Source organism: Notolepis coatsorum, assembly GCF_963971535.1.
Source record: "Notolepis coatsorum genome assembly, chromosome: 5".
NCBI classification, from domain to species: Eukaryota; Metazoa; Chordata; class Actinopteri; order Aulopiformes; family Paralepididae; genus Notolepis; species Notolepis coatsorum.
The window spans coordinates 83,293,483-83,318,068 of record NC_140169.1 but is presented as its reverse complement, the minus strand read 5'-3'; the positions used below and the strand labels follow the sequence as shown (position 1 = coordinate 83,318,068).

Below are 24,586 nucleotides of genomic sequence, written 5' to 3'. Positions count from 1 at the left end.
GCACGAATCCGCTTCAAGGCCCTCGACCTAGCATACCGTGCGGCAAAGGGAACTGCTCCCGCCTACCTCCGGTCAATGGTCTCTAACTACACACCCTCAAGACCCCTACGCTCTGCATCTTCTGGCCGCCTCAGACCTACTCCTATCCAAGCTCCGGGAGTGTCATCAAAGAGAAGTCGCCTATTCTCAGTCCTTGCCCCACAATGGTGGAATGAACTACCCACCCCAGTTAGGACAGCCGAAACATATCCAATCTTTCGCCGTTGACTAAAGACGCACTTCTTCAACCATTATCTGAATTAAAAAAAGAAAAAAAATCTAACCCTAACTAACCATACTGTCATGCACTTGTCCTAATAAACTAACCTACACTGTAGCACTCAACACTTTGATGAACATTGTTACTCAGCTGATAGAGTTGTGCCCTTCCTGATGGCTTGTCGTACAGAACTTGTAAGTCGCTTTGGATAAAAGCATCAGCTAAATGACTAAATGTAAATGTAAATGTAGGCTAATGGAGGAACCTACTTCCAGTGACTGACGCTAAACTAGGCTAACGGTGCGCGTCTTCCTACTCCTACTGCATGCACAGAGAAGAAAACGGTATGTATCTTAACACTCCAACATTTTGGGAACCCTGGTGTTAGACAAGAATATGCATACCTTTTTCTTCTCTGTGCATGCAGTAGGAGTAGGAAGACGTTGGGAACTAGGCTAATGGAGGAACCTACTTCCAGTGACTGACGCTAAGCTAGGCTAACAGTGCGTGTCTTCCTACTCCTACTGCATGCACAGAGAAGAAAAAGTTATGTATCTTCTTGTCTAACTCCAGGGTAGATGGCAAATAAGCTAATTTCCCAAAATGTTGGAGTGTTCCTTTAAGAAATTTACTGAAACGAAAATAAAAAGAGTGACAATATGTTATATTATATAAAATAAGGCAGATCACTCCACCCGTTTGAAGATAACGTTGCTTGTTTTGAGAAAAGCGTTGATCGTCATATTGTAACAAGCGAAATTATCTCAACTCATTGGCATATTCTTAAGAAAACTACATTTTAATAAGACTCATTTGAACTAGATACATTTTACTTTACTAGAGATAAAAAAAAAAAAAAAATGCAATTGTGTGTGTGTAATATCGACTTGCTCGTCTACATGTCGGCCGTCCTGCCGCTGTGAACGCACCCTTTGAAGGAAGTCCGTTCTTTCCTTCTTTTTGTTTCGACATCGCGCCGCTGCTACTTTGTTCTTCTCTCTCCTTCGTTTCCTCCTGTCATCATCCTCGTCCATCTGCAGAGGGAAATAATGGCGTTAGTGTTGCGATGCACAATGTATTGCCCGACGTATAGGTTATTGACCGATATTGGTGATTTCTTGACTTAGCTGGGCAGATAATTATCAATAAATCAACAGCACTGGAATTGACAGCAGAAACAGAAATAAAGACAGATTGTTTTCTCTTTGGCCGTGTTTTCATGTCTTATTATCACTCTCGGTACACAATTGGATTTACCATGGGCACCTGTATTTATACAGACCACATCATATCAATATCAGTAAATATTGGTTATCAGGTATAACAGAAAATGTATTATCGATTATCGGTATCGACCAAAATCGTAATATCAGTGCATCCCTATAGTGTTAGTTGTTTTCTTTCTTACAGTAAAGGATTATGTACAGTGTACATTTAAATGACAATTAGTTAGTTCAGAATAAACATTTTCTTTCACTTATTTGTCAAGTATACAACCTTTTCATGCGAAACGTTGTTCAATGTTCTAATTTGAAAGTTCTGAATTCACTGAATTGAAAGTGAATTTATCAAAACCCTGGCACAAACAATTACTATCTATAATAACAGATAATCCATCTGTATCTCTATTAGGCAGTCCCCCCCCCTCCTGTATTACATTTCCACAAAGAAATGCATATAACTTTATCAGTGTGAAAAACCAGTGCTAGTTCTCATCTTGACTATAAGTGAAAAAGAAATGATCCCGAAGGGAACAATCACTATCTGTAACAGATCATCCATATTTATCTGTTTATTTATCCAGAGTTGCTTTTCATCAGAAGATAAATGGAAAGAACAAGACAGGAATTCATGTTGTGTAACACCCAGATGTAGGGCTTCTTATTAACCACTAGAGGGCGATAAAGGTAAGCTAGACTGAGGTTGCTGCTATTACTACACACAGCTTTCAGTTGCTGACTGGAATAAACCCCAAGTCGTGGAGGCGTTTGTGAAGCACAAGAAGAGTGACTTTGTAAACACCTCTCTCCTGTGACTCACTTGTGGTCCACTGGTACTTTCACTCGCATGACACTCCAAATTTATTTATTTCAATCTAAACAGATGGAAGTAGAATAATATCATTGGACTGCATCATTGGTTTTTTCAGCCTTTTTCATGTCAAGAACCCCCAAATTGATACATATTAGACAGCGGTTTTTATTTTTATGTTAAATATTATTTAGACCAGAATTCCAGAGGAGATAACAGTGGAGAGAGTGAAACCTGTGATCGGAGTAGTCACTCATATTCTCTCATTGGGGCGAATAAAGTAATGAAAGGAAACTATTCTGGGAACCCTAGAAACCCTGCAAGGACCCGTGGGGGACCCCAGACCCCACATTGAGAACCGACTGGACTAGATTACCTTGTATTCTGAGGTCAACAACTACATGACTTCCTAGATCGATTGACCTATCTCAAGCCCCATCCTCTTTTCTTCAACCTCCAATCACAAGTAAAGGAAATGTCTAGCCAATTAAAAGGGATTTTTTTTCCACCCTCTATTTGTATGTGATAACTGCTTGGTAAAAACACATGGCTTAGATATTACGTTTTAACAACTGATCTCTATGACCCAAATGAAGAAAATGTGTTATGATTTGGCAATCGTTACCAAAGGCCTTTGCTTGGAAATGCTTGCTGACTTCAAAGAGCTAAATTAGTACCCGCCCGCCCCCCGTGCGCACACGACAAACAATATGCATTCAGTTCACATAGTAAACTCATAGTGAAAAAGGACCACTACACTGGCTGACCTTTGTCACCTTTATCCCTTTGACTATATCCCACAATGCACCTCAGCCCTGCCGTTGTTTGGGCCGCGTGATGCTTCCTTTATGTGAGTGATGTAACCGAGGCGCTGATTGCTGATACGACTCATTGAGTCAGCTTTTTCCACTGAGATGAGGATATTGAAAGTATTCTAATCTACTGCCATTTCCTCACAAGATACAAGATACTTTAATGCCACACAACTATATATGGTTGGTGGTAATCATTTGCGGTACAGCATGTTATTTAAGCACTGCGACATCAACATGGAACATCAAACGCCCCCCTCCCACCTCCCAATCTCCACAATAAATACAGAAATACATACAGGACAGTCACGTATTAACAAGTGTCAGTTAGTGTCAGTTCAGTTCATGTTCATTTATATCTGTACTGCCAGCATTCGGATTCTGCTGGTATACAGTAGCTTATATTATTACCCAGAAGTGTGTGTGTGTGTGTGTGTCTCTGTGTGTGTGTGTGTGTGTTTGCACATTCCTAAAATGCATGGTATTGTCTGTACAGCCTGTCCCCACATTAGAGCGTTTGCATTCTACCTTCAGCTCAGGAGCTGCAACAACACTCTAACTTTCATGACCGACAGCATCTCATGCTACTCTTTGTGTTCCTTGTATGACAACCTCTTGTTGCGCTGGTCTAGTGCTGCTAGACGCTCACTACACTGTCCTCCTACCTTCCTACAGACCGCCACGCCTCTGACTCTCACTACACTGTCCTCCCCTACCTTCCTACAGACCGCCACGCCTCTGACTCTCACTACACTGTCCTCCTACCTTCCTACAGACCGCCACGCCTCTGACTCTCACTACACTGTCCTCCTACCTTCCTACAGACCGCCACGCCTCTGACTCTCACTACACTGTCCTCCTACCTTCCTACAGACCGCCACGCCTCTGACTCTCACTACACTGTCCTCCTACCTTCCTACAGACCGCCACGCCTCTGACTCTCACTACACTGTCCTCCTACCTTCCTACAGACCGCCACGCCTCTGACTCTCACTACACTGTCCTCCTACCTTCCTACAGACCGCCACGCCTCTGACTCTCACTACACTGTCCTCCCCTACCTTCCTACAGACCGCCACGCCTCTGACTCTCACTACACTGTCCTCCTACCTTCCTACAGACCGCCACGCCTCTGACTCTCACTACACTGTCCTCCCCTACCTTCCTACAGACCGCCACGCCTCTGACTCTCACTACACTGTCCTCCTACCTTCCTACAGACCGCCACGCCTCTGACTCTCACTACACTGTCCTCCTACCTTCCTACAGACCGCCACGCCTCTGACTCTCACTACACTGTCCTCCTACCTTCCTACAGACCGCCACGCCTCTGACTCTCACTACACTGTCCTCCTACCTTCCTACAGACCGCCACGCCTCTGACTCTCACTACACTGTCCTCCTACCTTCCTACAGACCTCCACGCCTCTGACTCTCACTACACTGTCCTCCTACCTTCCTACAGACCGCCACGCCTCTGACTCTCACTACACTGTCCTCCTACCTTCCTACAGACCGCCACACCTCTGACTCTCACTACACTGTCCTCCTACCTTCCTACAGACCGCCACGCCTCTGACTCTCACTACACTGTCCTCCTACCTTCCTACAGACCGCCACGCCTCTGACTCTCACTACACTGTCCTCCTACCTTCCTACAGACCGCCACGCCTCTGACTCTCACTACACTGTCCTCCTACCTTCCTACAGACCGCCACGCCTCTGACTCTCACTACACTGTCCTCCCCTACCTTCCTACAGACCGTCACGCCTCTGACTCTCACTACACTGTCCTCCACCGCTACCATCCTACAGTCCGCCACATAATGCTGAATAATAAACAGAGAAATAATAAAATAATTTTGCTCTTCGGACCGATCCAATCAATAAAAAACTCTATCACCAGCTGATATATGTATGCAGATATATACAGGTATCTGCCCAATATATCGGACCGATACCAATAATATGAAAAAATCACAGATACCAGCCCATACCGATATGGTCACCGATATATACTTTTTTGGAGATTTGGTTTCCAAATGTAGAGTGCACTATAAATTGAATGTATTATTATTATTATTATTATTATTATTATTATTATTATTATTATTATTATTATTATTATTATTATTATTATTATTATTATTATTATTATTATTATTATTATTATTATTATTATTATTATTATTATTATCATCATCATCCCTAAATATCCCTAAATATATATAATATATTATAATTATATTATATTAAATATATATATATATAATATATATATACACACAGTATATATGGAGAGTATGTATGTTGTTTACTCCTGTCTTCCTGGGAACGTGTGTGCTGTACTGTTGTTATTTGTCTTTGCACCATTGTGACCAAGACAAATTCTTTATCCATTCATTATCTCTGCTCCTCCTCCTCCTCCTCCTCCTCCTCCTCCTCCTCCTCCTCCTCCTCCTCCTCCTCCTCCTCCTCCTCCTCCTCCTCACCTCTGTCTTGATGGCCAGCGGCCTCTTCCCCAGCCTCCCCAGGAGGTGCAGCGGGGAGAGGGAGAGCATGGCCCCCAGCTGGCGGAAGTCGGCCAGCTTCAGCTGGTCGGTGAGCGTGGTGGCCGAGATGCCCGCCAGCGGGCCCAGGCCGGGGAGAGAGCCCGCTGCCAGGGAGGGGTCGGGGATCTGTCCCGGCATCATGTCCAGCCCAGCGCCCACCACTGCTATGGAGAGAGAGAGAGAGAGATGTAAGCAGCAGCACAGTTTAGTTTTGTCTGCGTTTTGCAGGGGATGCTCCAATCCAATCCCACTTTATTTATATGTTGACCAAAGTGCTTCATAATCAAACCATAATATGGTAAGAAACACATAAACACAATACAATGCGGGCGGCTTTGGCTCAGGGGTAGAGCGGGTCGTCCAATGATCGAAGGGTTGGTGGTTCGAATCCCGCTCAAGCCCATGTCCATCCCATCGCCGTTGTGTCCTTGGGCAAGACACTTAACCTACTTGCCTCGTATGAATGTGTATGCATGTGAATGAATGTTGGTGGTGGTCGGAGGGGCCGTAGACGATGATTATTCGCCACGCTTCCGTGAGTCTGCCTCAGGGCAGCTCTGGCTGCAATTGTAGCTTACCACCACCGGTATGACTGTGTATGAACGAATAATGGACTCTGTACGCGCTCTGGGTGTCATGAAGAGTGCTATATAAATCCAAGCCATTATTATTATTATTATTTATGCACACAGAACTACAAACAAAATTACGGCAGCAGACTGTAAATCTTTTTAAATGCTAGGGAGAATAAATGTGTTTTAAGATGGGACGTAAACATTGAGAGCTGCACTGGTTCCGTCAGTTTGCAACTAGTTTGCAAGGCAACATGTGTGCTGTGAAAAAAAGAATGAAAGGTCCCATATTGTGGAAAAACTCCAGTGCTTGTGCTTCATAAAACACAAGCTGTGAAACAAGACAACCCAGTCAGATTTTGCACCCAGCCCGTATTCAGAGATGGTGCCTCTAAACGGGTCGTTTGGACTTCCGTCTTCATGTGATGTCACACCAAAAAGCTCATTGCAAATGCGCGTCCTCGACTTGTGTGTGTGAAAAATTTGCATGTACACAAGATGGCAGCTTGCTCGTAAACTTTCTCTTTTCTACCTAATATGTTTCTGACAACATTTTAAGTGGTTAAGTATGATATGAAATTGTTGCATCTTGAGTCCTATTTTTTATTTTAATTTTTTTATTATTATTATTATATATATTTTTTTTTGATTTTTCTCCCATCCCACTGTTAGTCGTTATGCCAATTCCCAACCCCCTTCCTGGTTGTTGCGCACTTTCCCCTACTGTTGGTCCGAGAGGCCGGAGACTGTCACATGCTTTCCTCCGACGCATTTGCAGCCAGCCGGCAGCCAGCCTGGCCGCGCAGATTCTCATCGGGAGAGTGTAACGTGTGGGAGGCCGCACTACCTCTCTCCAGATCCTACCCTCGCTGAGCAGGCGCCCCGACCGAACTGTAGGGGTCGCTGTCCACAACGCCCAGGACCCACCCGCCAGCTTTCCCCACCCCCTAATACTGCCAATTGTATTAGTGTGAACGGCCAGCCAAGCTGGTGACAACGCCGGGAGCTGGATTCGAACACGCGAACCCAGCGTCTCCAGCGTTGGTGACGAACACAATCTCCGCTACGCCACCTGACCGCCCTCTTGAGTCCTATTATAACTGCGACGCCTAGTATGACAGTTTGATCCGAATTGAATTTGATCGTTCACATGCAGTTCTGTTGTTGTTTGTATTTATAGTTACAGACACAGAAACAGCCCGTTGAGAACAGGACTGAAACAGAGGGGTACAGGGAGGTGTAGTCTGACGTCACTGGTCGTTCCACCCGTATAGGGATTTATCATTGGGGAAATGGATCATCGGCTATTGTAACAATTCTGCCACATGGAAATTGAAAAGCTTTCCATTTTTGCACAAAATGAGTTCCCTTCTATCACTAACATTATTGTTTAAGCATTTTTGGTTGAAATACAATTTGGCGATTTTTTTTTTCTATGATTATTGCGAATATATTCATCATGTTGAGCTATAGATTGTGGATGAATAAGCACAGAAAGGTACACCATGCAAATGTTAATGCTTTATTTGTTTTAAACGGCACAATTTAGAAATGGGCCATGGGGAAATACATTGCGTTGGACAGAGGGTGGAACACGAACCACTACACCTCCCTATAGAGGCTGCTAGAATGCATACCTTGAGTGGTATTTTCAGCAGACATCTTCAAAGACGTGTTCTGGGGACCTCAGAGACATATTAACTTGTTGAAAAGGAGTATAATGTGGGACCTTTAAGGTCTGAGCCTGCAACAACGCTCGCAGCACACTATTGATGAACCCTTTCACTACCACACTACCAAAGGGTTAACCCTTTCACTGCAACAATACAGAAGGTTAACCGTTTCACTGCCACACGACAAAGGGTTAACCCTTTCACTGTGACAATACAGAAGGTTTTCACTGCCACACGATAAAGGGTTAACCCTTTCACTACCACCCTACAGAAGGTTAACCCTTTCACTACCACACTACAGAAGGTTAACCCTTTCACTACCACACTACAGACGGTTAACCTTGTGTAGTATGGTAGTGAAAGGTTAAACCTTCTGTAGTGTGGTAGTGAAAGGTTAACCTTCTGTAGTGTGGTAGTGAAAGGTTAAACCTTCTGTAGTGTGGTAGTGAAAGGTTAAACCTTCTGTAGTGTGGTAGTGAAAGGGTTCATTTCTGTTGGAGTTTAGTAACTTATTATACTGTGGATTTCTCCAGACCTCTCTTAGCAGAGCCTAGTGAGGTGTGATCAATAATAGCAACCCCTCCTCTCTATCCTCCTCTCTCTTTGTAGCTACTGGGTGTTAGCTACAAAACAACATTCATACTTGTGACACATAGCTGTATGTCATCCTCACAGTCAGCATCCAACAACAAGGCAAACATAACAACACTGCCCACAGCTACACGCTCATTTATGTGGCTTTGCCAAAGATATTGGATGTGGAGGAAGATGATGCACTACAAGCTGCACACGCAGGTCCCTGTCGTGGGGCTCGCTGACATCGCTGAACCAGTCTCAAATGCAAGTCGTTTTATTTGGCTAATTCTACACGTGGGGGAAAATGTCAACGCATTTTCGCAATGTTTGGAATACCGTTTGTTTTCGATATTTAACAAAATGTCAAAGGGGGCAGAAAGAGTGAGTCATATTCAGTTGAACTCACATCTCCCATTGGGGAGAATGGAAACAGTGAAACCCACGTCACACAATACAAGAAACGGTTGTGAGTTGAGCCGTCTCGCTTTTTTTTTATGAAAAATTGTTTCTCTGGCTTCCTATGAAAAGGAAAGCTATATGCGAGGGAGACGCTGTTTCTCTGTCGTATCAGATAAACTGAGGGTCACCGTTGGCATTTATACAAGATTCTCATGTTGTGTTGAATTAATTTAACGTGAATTATTATTTTCCCAATTATTGTGAATGCATTTTTAAACAGACTGGATGCTCGCTCACATACGGTGAAGAGGACTCGTGCATTCCACCGACACCGACCTCCCAAAGAACAGTTTGGGCAATTCAGCGGGTTACTTTGACCACAGTGCTTTTTTAATGTAATCAGGGAGGAATGGAGGAGAGGTGGGGGGGGGGGGGGGGGGGGGGGCAAGGGGGAGAGAGGAAAAGGGGAAAGAGAGAAATAGGGAGGGGGGGGGGGGGGGTGAGAGGAGAGAGCAAGGAAAAGGGAGAGGGAGAAAAGAGAGGGCGGGAGAGAGAGGAGAGGAGGAGAGGTTGTGCAGGCCTGGAGGAAGTGGCTGGAGAATTAAGACGTCTCTCTCTAATTACAGTAGGACTTGGAAACCTTCTTGATGGCCAAATAAAAAACAAATGTTACAGATGGGACCAGTGGAACACGAGCCGTCCCCGCGCCCTCTGGCCCAGTGCGCTCTTTGTGGAGAGAGGCAATTAAAAACTCCATCTTCTGGTAGAAAAATAAACACTAATGGACGTCAAACATGTCCAATGATCAAAAGAGGAGGGAATAGAGGCAGCAGAGGCCTTTCACAGAATGTCTAGATTTGTCCTCCATGTTGGAAGAAACAGCAGTTTGCTATGTGCAAAACAACGGTTTTGGTCTATGTGTTGATATATGAAAAACATATCATATACAGTATCAACAACCTGTATTAATTTGGTATAATTACCCTGTATTATACTGTCATTTATACTGTCATACACTTTTACTATCATGTAGACCAGGGGTCAGCAACCTTTTTGACATGGAGTGCCTGTTTGAAATATAGTTGAACTTGTAACTAGTGTGCCTCAACAATATTCCATGTATCGTACATTCTTTTTCTCATAATCAGGTATTTTTAATGATAATCTTTACATTATTACATCATTATAGTTATTGTTATTATTAACAATATTATTATGATGGTTGTATCAACCCTAAATCTGAGTGGGGGGGGGGGAATGCAATGCAGACAAACAGCTGCATACAGTGCGACCATTTCACTCACATTTGCCCATTCATTTTTGGACACATCACACACCATCAGTGTGTGTACTGTACGTGTGCTGTCATAGCTCCACCTACAGGCCTAATGGAGAAAACCAGGATGTGAATGGAGGGTGAATGTGAGGTATATCGTGTAAATAAGTTTTGATTGATCGCAAGACTACACTGTAAAAAAAATTATAATAAGTTACCAGAACTTAAAAATATTGAGTTCAGTTACTGTGCATTAAGGTTTTCAGTTTTCAACCCATAATAAGTTAACAGAAAATCAAGTACACAACCACATTATTTCAACCTAATAAAACTATGTTTATTGTCATTGTTTTAAGAACACAAGTTGACTTGGTAATACTCACATTTTGAGTAAAAAAAATGGCTTTTAACATGTGCAATGTTCAATGAAATAGAAAGATTTATAATAAAATGCGTTGATTAATCCCACTGGTCACAATGGTGACCGTAATAATGTTATAAGGCTCTGCAAATGTTACTGAATGATGTAGCAATGTATTTCCAGCTAAATTGAAATAATAAACAAATAAAGGGTCTCAATTAAATATGTGGTAGTAAAAAGAACCTGTGGGAGGATTTCAACAAGATAAATGCGACAACAGTGCAAAATATTTCACTATAATATTTCAAAGCAAAAAAAAAGTATATATATTATTATTATTATTTTTTTTTTTACTGCTGCCCCCTGTGCCTATGAAAATGCCCCCGCGTGCCTATGCAGGCACGCGTGCCTAGGGTTGCCTACCCCTGATGTAGACTATTCTGTTTTGTGTTTTTGTGTTTTCATGTGATGTATTGTATACTTTTATTATGTTCTTGTGTGATGTATCGCACATTTTATTGCTGTGATGTATCGCTAATAGGGATGCTCGATATTGGCTTTTTTACCGATACCGATATTCCGATATTGTCCAACTCTTAATTTCCGATACCGATATCAACCGATATCAACCGATACCGATATATGCAGGGTTTCCCCCCCAAAAAAACGGAATAATTTCAGGTAACTAATAATGTCACTGGATGCAATATTGCTATTGTTTTTTTTTATTTTTTTACCGATACCGATATTTTCCGATATCACATTTTACTGCCGATATCGGCCGATAATATCGGTCGGCCGATAATATCGGCCATCCCTAATCGCTAATGTTGATTTTTTTTCTCCCATCCCACCCTTCCTGGTTGTTGCGCACTTTCCCCTACTGTTGGTCCGAGAGACCGGAGACTGTCACATGCTTTCCTCCGACGCATGTGCAGCCAGCCGGCAGGCCAGCCTGGCCGCGCAGATTCTTACTGGGAGAGTGTAACGTGTGGGAGGCCACACTACCTCTCTCCAGATCCTACCCTCGCTGAGCAGGCGCCCCGACCGAACTGTAGGGGTCGCTGTCCACAGCGCCCAGGACCCACCCGCCAGCTTTCCCACCCTCTAATACTGTCAATTGTATTAGTGTGAACGGCCAGCCAAGCTGGTGACAACACCGGGAGCTGGATTCGAACACGCGAACCCAGCATCTCCGGCGTTGGTGACGAACGCAATCTCCGCTACGCCACCTGACCGCCCTATCGCTGTTATCTTGACCAGGTCTCCCTTGCAAAAGAGATCTTGTATCTCAATGGGACTCCTCCTGGTTAAATAAAGGTTAAATAAAAAAGAAAATATCAACAAAAATGTTATAATTGGGTGTTTTATTACTGGATCTTGTAAACACGTCGCAGTGGTACAGTAATATCATGCTTTTCCAAATTAGGTATTTTCTTTCAAAAAGGGGTTACCAATTGTTACAGGCAGCCATGTTGGAAGAAAGAGCACTACACAAACATTCCATGCAAGTCTACTACTATTTTTGATTGATGGATAAAATGCGGAATAAAAATAAATGTTCAACCGAAAATGGATGACAACATGTTTACTTAACTTAAACTACTCTTAATGGCTCCTTTGTGTACAGGGCCAGGCAGTTATATCTGCAAAAGGTGCCAATTCACATGGGCCTCCCATGTTGCTCTGCGATGGCATGGAATCCACAGGTTGATCACAAACTGTACAAAGCCCCTCCCCCCCCCCCCCCTCACACGAGACCAACAAAGACATGTATTATGAAGTGTTGGAGAGCCGCTGACTGCGCTGCCGGGGTGACCGACCGTGCGGCTGACAGGCTGGCTGTATTGTTAAAACACACTCTTTCTTTCCAAGTGAAATATATATATATGTGACGGAACACAAACTGCGTTGTGTTTGATGTTAAATGAGAATGTCCCGAGGGGGAGTCGAACAGGGGGCTCCCGCGTCCGACGACACAGGCCGCTGCTCTAAGAAGTGAATTCACTCCTAACTACCGTACCTATGCGTCTGTTAACCCTGTTATGGGGAAGCGAGTTTAATTTACCAGCCCGCACTGCCACAGTCACTCGTCAACACACCTGTTTCCGTGACTGTGGACATACCCACGGGCTTCCCCGTGACATATACATATACATTTTTGCCATGCTGAAAGACTTGGTTTATTACAAAAGCCAAAAAGGGAGGGGTAATGAAAAAGCAGCGTTATGTAACTGTGTTCTAACCTACTCCACCCTGCTGAAGGACTGCTCTCTGCGGTTCACTGTCGAGCACTGGTGGTAAGAGACCAAGTCAGCTCACTGTTAACAGGGGGAAGTGAACTCTCTCTCTCTCTCTCTCTCTCTCTCTCTCTCTCATCATCATCTTGTCTATTCTACTTATTTTTATTACTATTTACTATTATTACTATTGTATTATTGCACAATTGTAGCGGGCATGGCCAACCTCATTTCACTGTATGCCCTGGTATGTATGTGATAAATAAACTCTCTCTCTCCCTCTCTCTCTCTCTCTCTCTCTCTCTCTCTCTCTCTCTCTCTCTCTCTCTCTCTCTCTCTCTCTCTCTCTCTCTCTCTCTCTCTCTTATAGTCATATCAGAGATAGTCTGAAATCATCTTCCTTTGTCTGTACCCTTCTCTGTGAAACGGAGGGGAGCTGTAACATTCGATAGTCTCTACGGGGGAAAGATGAGGGAGGAACGTAAGGACGGTGAGGAACATCAGTGGCTCCAATTCTTTCAGAATCATATTCAGTAGCCATTTTGTTGAATAAGCAATTACACAATCCTTCATCAGCAGTTTGGATATTCAGTTTTTTTTTTATGAAGCTTACGCTATTAATACCTTATCAAGCTCTTTGGGAAGCTAACAAAACGCTCACGCTACGGCTTTGTAATCTGAAACGTCAACACGCCGGTGGTGCCAGTGCAACGTCAAAAGGGTAACCATTGCTCTCAGAATCACATAAAACCTCTTTGGAAACGGTACTCATTCTTGCTAATGCTACAGCTATGGGGGTATTGACGGCGTGGATCGCAATTTAAAGAGCAACGGTTTCATAACCCAATGACTTGCACTAGCATTGCTAACAGATGCTAACAGGCAGACTACTAGTGCCAGGCTCGCAGAAACAAGGAGCCGTTTTGAATGACTTGGGGGGCGTGGCAGGTGATCACTAAAAACCATGAGCCTCTCCTTTAACCCTCCTTACACCCAGTAACTAAGTCCAAGGCTTGTTGTTCAAAGACATTATAATATTTGGGGACCCAACAGAGTCCTCGCAGGGTTTCCAGGTGATAAAAGAAACAACAGCGAAACAAAGCAAAATAAAACAAACAGCTATGGGTCAAACGCAAGAGTGAAAATGTGGATTTCAAGGCTTTTTTAAAGGACAGTAGGGTGTTGGCAGGTGTGTTTTGAGGCTGTTTTAAAGGACAGTAGGGTGTTGGCAGGTGTGTTTTGAGGCTGTTTTAAAGGACAGTAGGGTGCTGGCAGGTGGGTTTTGAGGGCTGTTTTAAAGGACAGTAGGGTGCTGGCAGGTTTGTTTTGAGGGCTGTTTTAAAGGACAGTAGGGTGTTGGCAGGTGTGTTTTGAGGCTGTTTTAAAGGACAGTAGGGTGTTGGCAGGTGTGTTTTGAGGCTGTTTTAAAGGACAGTAGGGTGCTGGCAGGTGGGTTTTGAGGCTGTTTTAAAGGACAGTAGGGTGCTGGCAGGTGGGTTTTGAGGCTGTTTTAAAGGACAGTAGGGTGTTGGCAGGTTTGTTTTGAGGGCTGTTTTAAAGGACAGTAGGGTGTTGGCAGGTGTGTTTTGAGGCTGTTTTAAAGGACAGTAGGGTGTTGGCAGGTGTGTTTTGAGGCTGTTTTAAATGATGTAGGATGTGTGGCAGGTGGGTTTTGAGGGCTGTTTTAAAGGACAGTAGGGTGCTGGCAGGTTTGTTTTGAGGGCTGTTTTAAAGGACAGTAGGGTGTTGGCAGGTGTGTTTTGAGGCTGTTTTAAAGGACAGTAGGGTGTTGGCAGGTGTGTTTTGAGGCTGTTTTAAAGGACAGTAGGGTGCTGGCAGGTGGTTTTGAGGCTGTTTTAAAGGACAGTAGGGTGCTGGCAGGTGGGTTTTGAGGCTGTTTTAAAGGACAGTAGGGTGTTGGCAGGTTTGTTTTGAGGGCTGTTTTAAAGGACAGTAGGGTGTTGGCAGGTGTGTTTTGAGGCTGTTTTAAAGGACAGTAGGGTGTTGGCAGGTGTGTTTTGAGGCTGTTTTAAATGATGTAGGATGTGATCAAAAAGAAAAACAGCGAAACAAAGCAAAATAAAACAAACAGCTATGTCAAAAGCAAGAGTGAAAACGTGGGTTTTGAGGGCTAATTTAAAGGACGGTAGGGTGCTGGCATTGCAGATGGGGCTGGAGAGGCATTCCAGAGGGAGGGGGCAGCTGTCCTGTCGCCCCAGATCCAGAGCTTGGTCCTGATGGGAGGTAAGAGGTTGGCGTCAGCAGACCTGAGGTGACGGGTAGGGTGTGGTGGTGGAGGAGGTCAGAGAGGTAGGGTGTGGAGGAGGTCAGAGAGGTAGGGTGTGGTGGTGGTGGAGGTCAGAGAGGTAGGGTGTGGTGGTGGAGGAGGTCAGAGAGGTAGGGTGTGGTGGTGGAGGAGGTCAGAGAGGTAGGGTGTGGTGGTGAAGGAGGTCAGAGAGGTAGGGTGTGGTGGTGGAGGAGGTCAGAGAGGTAGGTGTGGTGGAGCAGGAGGTCAGAGAGGTAGGGTGTGGTGGTGGAGGAGGTCAGAGAGGTAGGGTGTGGTGGTGGAGGAGGTCAGAGAGGTAGGGTGTGGAGGTGGTGGAGGTCAGAGAGGTAGGGTGTGGTGGTGGAGGAGGTCAGAGAGGTAGGGTGTGGTGGTGGAGGAGGTCAGAGAGGTAGGGTGTGGAGGTGGAGGAGGTCAGAGAGGTAGGGTGTGGAGGTGGAGGAGGTCAGAGAGGTAGGGTGTGGTGGTGGAGGAGGTCAGAGAGGTAGGGTGTGGTGGTGGAGGAGGTCAGAGAGGTAGGGTGTGGTGGTGGAGGAGGTCAGAGAGGTAGGGTGTGGTGGTGGAGGAGGTCAGAGAGGTAGGGTGTGGTGGTGGAGGAGGTCAGAGAGGTAGGGTGTGGTGGTGGAGGAGGTCAGAGAGGTAGGGTGTGGTGGAGGAGGTCAGAGAGGTAGGTGTGGAGGTGGAGGAGGTCAGAGAGGTAGGTTGTGGTGGTGGAGGAGGTCAGAGAGGTAGGGCGTGGTGGTGGAGGAGGTCAGGAGGTAGGTGTGGTGGTGGAGGAGGTCAGAGAGGTAGGGTGTGGTGGTGGAGGAGGTCAGAGAGGTAGGGTGTGTGGTGGAGGAGGTCAGAGAGGTAGGGTGTGGTGGTGGAGGAGGTCAGAGAGGTAGGGTGTGGTGGTGGAGGAGGTCAGAGAGGTAGGGTGTGGTGGTGGAGGAGGTCGAGGTCAGAGAGGTAGGGTGTGGTGGTGGAGGAGGTCAGAGAGGTAGGGTGTGGTGGTGGAGGAGGTCAGAGAGGTAGGGTGTGGTGGTGAGGAGGTCAGAGAGGTAGGGTGTGGTGATGGAGGAGGTCAGAGAGGTAGGGTGTGGAGGAGGTCAGAGAGGTAGGGTGTGGTGGTGGTCAGAGAGGTAGGGTGTGGTGGAGGTCAGAGAGGTAGGGTGTTGGTGGAGGTCAGAGAGGTAGGGTGTGGTGGTGGAGGAGGTCAGAGAGGTAGGGTGTGGAGGTGGAGGAGGTCAGAGAGGTAGGGTGTGGTGGTGGAGTGAGGAGGTCAGAGAGGTAGGGGTGTGGTGGTGGAGGGAGGTCAGAGAGGTAGGGTGTGGTGGTGGAGGAGGTCAGAGAGGTAGGGTGGTGGAGGTGGAGGAGGTCAGAGAGGTAGGGTAGTGGAGGTGGTGGAGGTCAGAGAGGTAGGGTGTGGTGGAGGTCAGAGAGGTAGGGTGTGGTGGAGGAGGAGGTCAGAGAGTAGGGTGTGGTGATGGAGGAGGTCAGAGAGGTATGGTGTGGTGGTGGAGGAGGTCAGAGAGGTAGGGTGTGGTGGAGGAGGAGGTCAGAGAGGTTAGGGTGTGGTGATGGAGGAGGTCAGAGAGGTAGGGTGTGGTGGAGGTCAGAGAGGTAGGGTGTGGTGGAGGAGGAGGTCAGAGAGGTAGGGGTGTGGAGGAGGAGGAGGTCAGAGAGGTAGGGTGTGGTGGTGGAGGAGGTCAGAGAGGTAGGGGTGTGGAGGTGGAGGAGGTCAGAGAGGTAGGGTGTGGTGGTGGAGGTGGTCAGAGAGTAGGTGTGGAGGTGGAGGAGGTCAGAGAGGTAGGTGTGGTGGTGGAGGAGGTCAGAGAGGTAGGTGTGGTGTGGAGGTCAGAGAGGTAGGGTGTGGTGGTGGAGGAGGTCAGAGAGGTAGGGTGTGGTGGTGGAGGAGGTCAGAGAGGTAGGGTGTGGTGGTGGAGGAGGTCAGAGAGGTAGGGTGTGGTGGTGGAGGAGGTCAGAGAGGTAGGGTGTGGTGTGGAGAGGTCAGAGAGGTAGGGTGTGGTGGTGGAGGAGGTCAGAGAGGTAGGGTGTGGCGGTGGAGGAGGTCAGAGAGGTAGGGTGTGGTGGTGGAGGAGGTCAGAGAGGTAGGGTGTGGTGGTGAGGAGGTCAGAGAGGTAGGGTGTGGTGGTGGAGGAGGTCAGAGAGGTAGGGTGTGGTGGTGGAGGAGGTCAGAGAGGTAGGGTGTGGTGGTGGAGGAGGTCAGAGAGGTAGGGGAGGGCAGGTTGTTGAGTGCTTTGAAACTGATAAGAAGTGTATCCTGTATTTGATTGGGTGTGTGTGCGATAACAGACTTGTCTTCTCCTACGACGTGTCGTGTCTCCTTCCTCTCCTGGGTATAATGAGGTCCCTTTTCTCTGAATCGGTCTCTTCCAGATGCCATAGCTAGTTGTTTGGTGATGAGCAATCAAGCCATATATCTCTGAGTAAATTGTATTTGATATTTTCATTCCGAGTTAATAAATTGTATTGACTGAGTAAGTTATTACGGCTTTAATCTGCACATTCTTTCACAGGAGCCAATTGAGGTCGGGAAGGACAGTTCTGCAATTCTGTACTAAATCACAACATGAATCTTATCAGGGCGTGGGACAACGAGTTAATCCAAATGGACATCCATGGCCTAATCTTAATCTATCTGGGCGTCGTTTGTATTGAAAATCTTATGTGAACCAGTGATCTAGATGAAATCTATCAAAGACGTATTTATACATCTCTGGTCAAAGACTCCTCAGTTCAGCTCCCAACACAACACTCCCCAGATCTGTCGTCTGTCGCCTCTTCACCCCGCGTGATTTATTGGCGTTAAAGAGAAGCAGCCGTGTGGAGCCGGTCTCCAGCCAGCCATTTTATTATTTAACTCCTCACTACTCCTTTCTTTCTTTCTCTCTCTCTCTCTCTCTCTCTCTCTCTCTCTCTCTCTCTCTCTCTCTCTCTCTCCTCTCTCTCTCTCTCTCTCTCTCTCTCTCTCTCTCTCTCTCTCTCTCTCTCTCTCTCTCTCTCTCTCTCTCTCTCTCTCTCTCTCTCTCTCTCTCTCCCTCACTGTATGTATACTCTCATTTACAGTGCACTTGGCAGCACTCTGTTATTTTTCTGGAGAGGAAAAGAACAAGACAGCCCTGGCGAAAATCTGTCTCAGACACAAAAATTCTCTCTCTCTCGACTACGCCCCCCCCCCCCCCCCCCCCCATTTGAATGGAGGGTGCCAAAGCTACTCATTCTCCAGGAAGACTATGTCTATGAACAAGGCAAAACCATATGCTTAGTAAAATGGCAGTGGGTGGCCCTAGCAAGGTTGAAAAATAGCCACACAATGCTTCATGAACCTTCATGAACTGCTGCAGTTGAACCACTGGTTCTCCCTCAGGACCCATATACGGGCCGACGTGCCCGCCGGTGGAACGTACAAAGTCACGGCACTTTGCGAGCATCTAGCGCCTCGAGGCTGCATTTTTCGCCAAACATATAAATTACTAAACTAAAGCTCTATTTGTTGCCGTTCGAATGTCACCTCACTCTACCAAATCCGTGCCTCGGTTCTCGAGTTACATGACGATATGTCAGGCGTGCAACTTTTTATGCGTGAGCGTCAGATTACCACCCCAGACTCCCGACACTCTAGAACTGCCGATTGCGAAAATTATTGATCAGGGTTGTAGCCAATGAGTGTAGCTTTCCAATGATACCCCACGTGGGGTGTGCGAATAAGGGATCTAGGTGAAAGTTGATGAGCAAAAACCAGAAGTGAAAAACGATTCCGAATGAATGGCCGTGGATGAGGAAATGGAATACCGGAGAGCTTTGTTTTTGGCACACGGTTTACCCAAGTCTCTCTAGAAGACTAATATCTGAACGGATCTTTATAAAATTAGGACCTGTAATCCATAAGACTTCAGGCTATGGATCTGTGGTGTTTTCCAGCTTATACCTATTCTCTTCTATTTTTATATATTGTTTTGCAACTGCTACAGAAAAATTTTGTACACAAGTTCAACTCAAGTTCAGCCCTATGTTACTCTATTTCATTAGCACTAAAAGTGATTTTCCTTTTTTGCATTAGTAACTTCAGAATGTTATCTTTCAAAAGAGACCGATATAACCTATCGTATATATCGTATTGGCCTATCGCGTCCCACTCTGAGCCTTATGAGAAACGGGGAAGAGCGGACGCGAGGCCCGACAGATGTACCCCCTGAGGACCCGTAAGCCCACATCAAGGGGTGCGGGGAGCCTGTCACCCCATCCTTCCTAATGAAGGGGGGGCGCAGTCAACTCCACCTGAATGCGAACAAGAGGGAACCGGAACCCCTTGAACACACCGTACAGGCGGAACCACGTGTGACTCAACACACTGTGGCCCATACCCATACACTCCTGCTACCCGACCAAGGACGGGAAGCAGGAAAGGCCACAGACCCCAGAACCGCCTGGGAGACAGAACCCCCGGTCATGTCCATGAGGTAAAACCTTACAAAGGGACCCGGGGAGGACCATGAAGCTGCAGCACAGATGTCCTCCACCGAGGCCCCACCCAGGAGAGCGGCAGAAGCAGCCACCCCACGAGTGGAGTGCGCCCTGACGCCCCCAGGGGGATCCTGCCCAGCCAACGTGTAGCAGAGGGTAATGCCCTCGCACAACCAATGGGACAGGCGCTGCTCCGACAGTGCCTTACCAGCACGAGCCCCACCGTAACAGACAAAAAGCTGGTCGGTAACCCTGAAGTCCTGAGTACGGCTGAGGTAAATCCCCAAGCACGGACTGGACATGACACTAGTGTAAGGAGGAGGACGAAACGCCTGAACCACAATTTCCCGGGAGCGGAAGGAACTCCGGATATTCTTAGGCACAAAAGCAGGATTAGGTCGCAGAGTGGCACCGCAATCGGTCCGAAAAGACAGGCACTCTGGACGTACCGAGAGAGCACAGAGCTCACCTACGCGTTTAGCGGAAGTGACAGCCAGTAGGAACGCGGTCTTGAAGGACAGCTGTCCCAACGGCGCCTGCTCGAGCGGCTCAAACGGGGCCAAGGACAACCGACCGAGGACCAATTGAAGATCCCAAGTCGGAGCCAAGGAGCGTTGCACCGGCTTAACGCGTCGAGCGCCAAGCAGGAAACGCTTCACAAGAGGGTGGCTGAACAAGACATCCCCTCAAACCCCTCATGATAGGAGGATATAGCTGCTGCATATACTCTCACCGTCGAAGCCGACAGTCTATCAAGGAGAGACTGGAGGTAACTAAGGACAGCATCCAGGGGGCAGGAGACTGAGTCCCGGCCCCCCGCCTTACACCACACTTGGAACATACGTCATCTGCCCGCGTAAGCGCGACAGTGGAGGGAGCATGCGCATTCCAGATGGTAACACCATCAGGATCAAGAACCTGCGCCCCTCAACGTACCCGTCCCAACAACTGACCTAACATATGTATGGGGAAGAATCCCTGGCAGCACGGCATCGGTCCCAGACCCGCCTGGCCATGTCCAGACGTAATCCTCACCCGTCAGGATGAGGACCGCCCCGCGACAGGTCTGCACCCACATTCTCCCTGCCGGGGATGTGGGGAGCCTTCAGGCCGTGCAGATGGAGGACGCCCATAGCCAGCCGCCCGCCGCCTGGTGCAGACAGGGGAAGCGTACTCCTCCCTGTCTGTCGATACACGACACTGACGTCGTATCATCCGTCCTGATCAACACCATTTGTGGACCAGAAGGACCGCTTTCAACACCAACACATTGAACGTAGCGCAGACCGGGCAGCATGGTTTGCCAGCTGCCCCCTACTGCGTTGGCCCGACGCGTCACCAGCGAGGGAGGCGTCGGTGAAAACGCGACGTGAGACAGCGCCGTAACCGTCCTAGGACGGAACCTCCCGAGCGTGTTGACAACACGCTCTGAGATGGATGCCCATAGCCCTCCAACCGTTGACTGGGAAGAGGAGTACTCTACATCCAGTCTACAGCAACCCCAGGCTGGTAGAGACCTGCCTGGTACGAGACCTGACAATCCACCTTGACCGCGAAGGACCAGAACGTCATCAGGGCAGAACACTCCGTAACCCCTGACGACGCAGAGGCCCCAGTGCGGCCTCCACGCACTTGGTGAAGATGCGGGGAGCCAGAGAAAACCGAACGGCAGCCTCTGGTACTCATGCGCTAACCCTGCAAAGGAAGCGTAGGTAAGCCCTAGGATGGAAGATCGGAGATGCGCATACGCATCCTACAGGTCTATGGAGGAGAACCAGACCCTCACCTGACAGTGTTCAACAGGTAGGAGACGATCCAAAAAATGCTGAACCTTCCCATGGGACAGGTCCAGCCTGGGTCTTACACCCCTCCCTCCCGACTTCTCAGGCAGAGAACACCGGGAGGAGAACGCCACGACGATGGCTTGCTTCGTCCACAGAGATTGGATCTCGTTGACCAGAGCTGTCACTGCTGGAGACCCTGACAATAGGGTCTGTACCAAACCTGAAAACGGGTGGGGTTGTGTAAACACAAGTCCCCGCCTCAGCGTTCTCTCCATCCACCTCGACATATGGTACTGCCGTAGTCATATGTGACGACACTCCCAACGCACCCGCCGTCACGTGGCGCAGGTCCGCCAGGAACTGTAGATAGTTGGCCCGGTCCCCCCGCTGTGCGTAGCCAACCCTGGAACCGTGCGAGCAGCGCGTTCCGTGTCGGAACATCTGACCCTGACACCACCCACGAGGCAATCGCACCCAAGGGGGAACCCCGACAGAAAGGGCCGGTCTGATACGGGGGGCTTCCGATGAAAAAAGCCCCCCCACTAGCCCCCCCACTGAACACCCCTCCAGAACATGCTGAGGAGTTGTTCTGCAGCCGGACATGCAAGGTGTAAGGCCCCCATGGGTTCCTACACACCGTAGCCCTGCAGTGATATTACTACCACCCCAAATCATGTGAGCTGCGACCACTTGCCAATATTTCAGGAGTGGGAGGCACCAACATGATACCTGGCCTGGCGAAGGCGAGGCCGGGGAAGCCCGCACTGTGTGCCTCAAAAGGTTTCGAGCCCCCCTGCTGACAACACTTAAGTTGACAGACGTAACACCAGGCTCAACCAACACAGTTCAAGGTGTGGGAGCCGCTTGACAGCACAACATTCTCATGGACAGACCCAGGCTCAGCCATCAACTGGGTGTCAGCCCCTGTCCCCATGAGAAGTGAAAAGTGGGGCCGCCCGCGCATCAACGAAGGCACGCGGCCCGCAGCCAAAGGAAACAATCAGAGCCCACTTTTCCCGCTGGTGTTGGGGAAGGGAGTGATCGGAGAGCGGGCTGCTCGCGGCAGGACGGTGATGGCTTGTTTGTTCAAGCCGAACCCATCCTACATGGCCGATCCCTCGGCCGCCAAGGCTGTCGGCCTTGTGGACACCTGTCGAATCAATGCCCAGGATACCTCCGGCGGGGGAAAACATGGCCGCCTGTCGAGGGCCTCGTCATCGCCGCTGACGAGGCCGTGCTCTCTCTTCTTCTGGCTGCGCGGTGTGAGGCGGTGTAGGGCCTAGGACAATACCGCCCGCGCTCCAGCAGAAGACCAAAATCCCCTGCGGAGAGGGGAACCCCGAGCGGTTATAGCTTGCGGCTGGGTCAAAGCTAATAACGCCCTCAAGGCCCCGCCACCAGACACCATTTTTTCAATAGAAAAAAACAGCAATTCGAACACAGTTCTAATCGTTGCCAATTCCATACCGTGGCGGTACAAGCTTTAACAGCCCACCAGCCACTCGCCAGGCCGACCCACCCATGGCGTCGGCCGGGCGGGGCACTGTTTCAATATGTCAAAAACAAAGGACTGATGTTAACACGGAGCACCAGTGGTGGTCGCAAACAGCAACCTCCACTGTGGTGTGCACCATGAAAGGGTTAAATGAATAAAAGAACTAAACCACAAAATACTGTAGAATGAGCAAACCCATACACACAACGTTAAGGGGAGGCGGACCAGAGCGAACTAGTCCCGCCTTCATTCAAAATATTCACAACAGCACACCAGCCCTAGCTTAGCCCATTTACCAAAAAAGGTAAACAAAGCCCCCCCCGCACTACTCCCCCAGTATACCGATTGACCGTCAGTATGAATGGTTGAGAGGAGAGAAAACTGTAGCAAGACAGACCTTCTCATAGCAGAGTGACAGAACGAAACAGTAGAGCCATATGAAATCCGCGTTCACGGAATCGCGGACGGAATCGCGGAATTGACCAATAAAAATGGAATCAACTGCAAAACGTGGAATATTGCAGAATTTGGCCTAATCTGGACTGAAATTCCGTTTTTGGGTGGAACGCTTGGTGCACACGCGACCGGGGAGGCGGACGCTAGAGCGGGTTACACACAACACAGGCAGTCTCCCAAGCGTCTCGCTGCTTCGGTGTTTACATCGTCAAGAAGCTAATAAATTCCCCAATAAGCCCTCAATTCAGAGCAGAGCAGTATCCTAATGACTTTTATGCCTCCGACGATAAGGTGTTTTGCTAATTCTGTCAACGTTCCGTGGACTGGAGCCACAAAAACACTTGCGACACTATTGTGATTAAATAACGTTAGGACATGATCGCTTCTTGCTAAATCTAGTGCACCCATCCATTTGTTTAATGCAAACGAGTCATTATACACTGCCCTTTATAATCGAAATAAACTTAAATAGCTATGAAACGTTTTACAGTACATAGGACTATAGATGGAAATGATAGCTTCTTGCTAAATCTGGTGCAATCCATTTGTTTAATGCAAACGATTGTCATTATACACTGTCCTTTATAAACGAAATAAACTAAACTAAAGGTGCCTAAATTATGCATTACTATATTTCATCACAATAAAATAGATATAGCTAGGCTACTGACATTGTGATAATGTCAGTAGTAGCTAGCTGTATCTATTGTTTACACTTGAAATGTGTATTTTTATTTTGTCACAATATTATTTGAAAAGTATTGTGTAAAATGTAACTGTATTTCTGAGTTGCAGCACTTAAAAACATTAAATGGACTGTTATGTCATATTCAATTGTAGACATTTATTCATTCCCACTTATTAGACACTATTTCTGATGGTAAAATGAGCATAAAAAGCAAAATACAGAATTCTGAAATATTAAAACGGAAAAAACAGAATTTGGGAAAAAATAAAATGGAATTTGGAAAATAATAAAACGGATTTCATATGGCTCTACGAAACAGTAGCCCACTACACTACTACAGACTAGCGTGAGGCGATGTGGAACCCAGATCAACAACCGCCTGCGCACAAACACGCAACATGTTTACAATGTCGGCTGGACCCATAGCCCCACTACCCGACGCCAATGTGGATAGGAACTAGCCAGCTGAGCCCTAACCCGCCGTTAAGTCCCATCCTGCAGTAGTATAGCTCTACTGCTACACCGCCGAGCTCACGTATCGGCTCCCAGATGGGGACACCGTTCAACAGACCCCGCCGGAACACAAAGGTAACGTACCTGGCTAGGCTACCTAGCCACGGCCTACCCTGTTGTCAACCCATTTACCCGTAAAAAGGTAAAT

At 47.6% G+C, this 24,586-nt stretch overlaps 1 protein-coding gene across 2 annotated transcripts in view; it reads right to left on the bottom strand.

Moving 5' to 3' along the window:
• The window catches only part of jdp2b (Jun dimerization protein 2b), a 62,403-nt gene that overhangs the window by 8,106 nt on the left and 29,711 nt on the right, over positions 1 to 24,586 (bottom strand). The window contains exons 3-4 of one of the 2 annotated variants that reach the window (XM_084314602.1): positions 5,595 to 5,818; positions 1,189 to 1,293 (exon numbers count right to left, since the gene is read on the bottom strand). In XM_084314602.1, the coding sequence (XP_084170728.1) occupies positions 1,189 to 1,293; positions 5,595 to 5,795 (306 nt within the window). In that variant the 5' untranslated portion in view covers positions 5,796 to 5,818. The remainder of the gene's footprint in view (positions 1 to 1,188; positions 1,294 to 5,594; positions 5,819 to 24,586) is intronic. The other variant, XM_084314601.1, reaches the window with a different exon arrangement.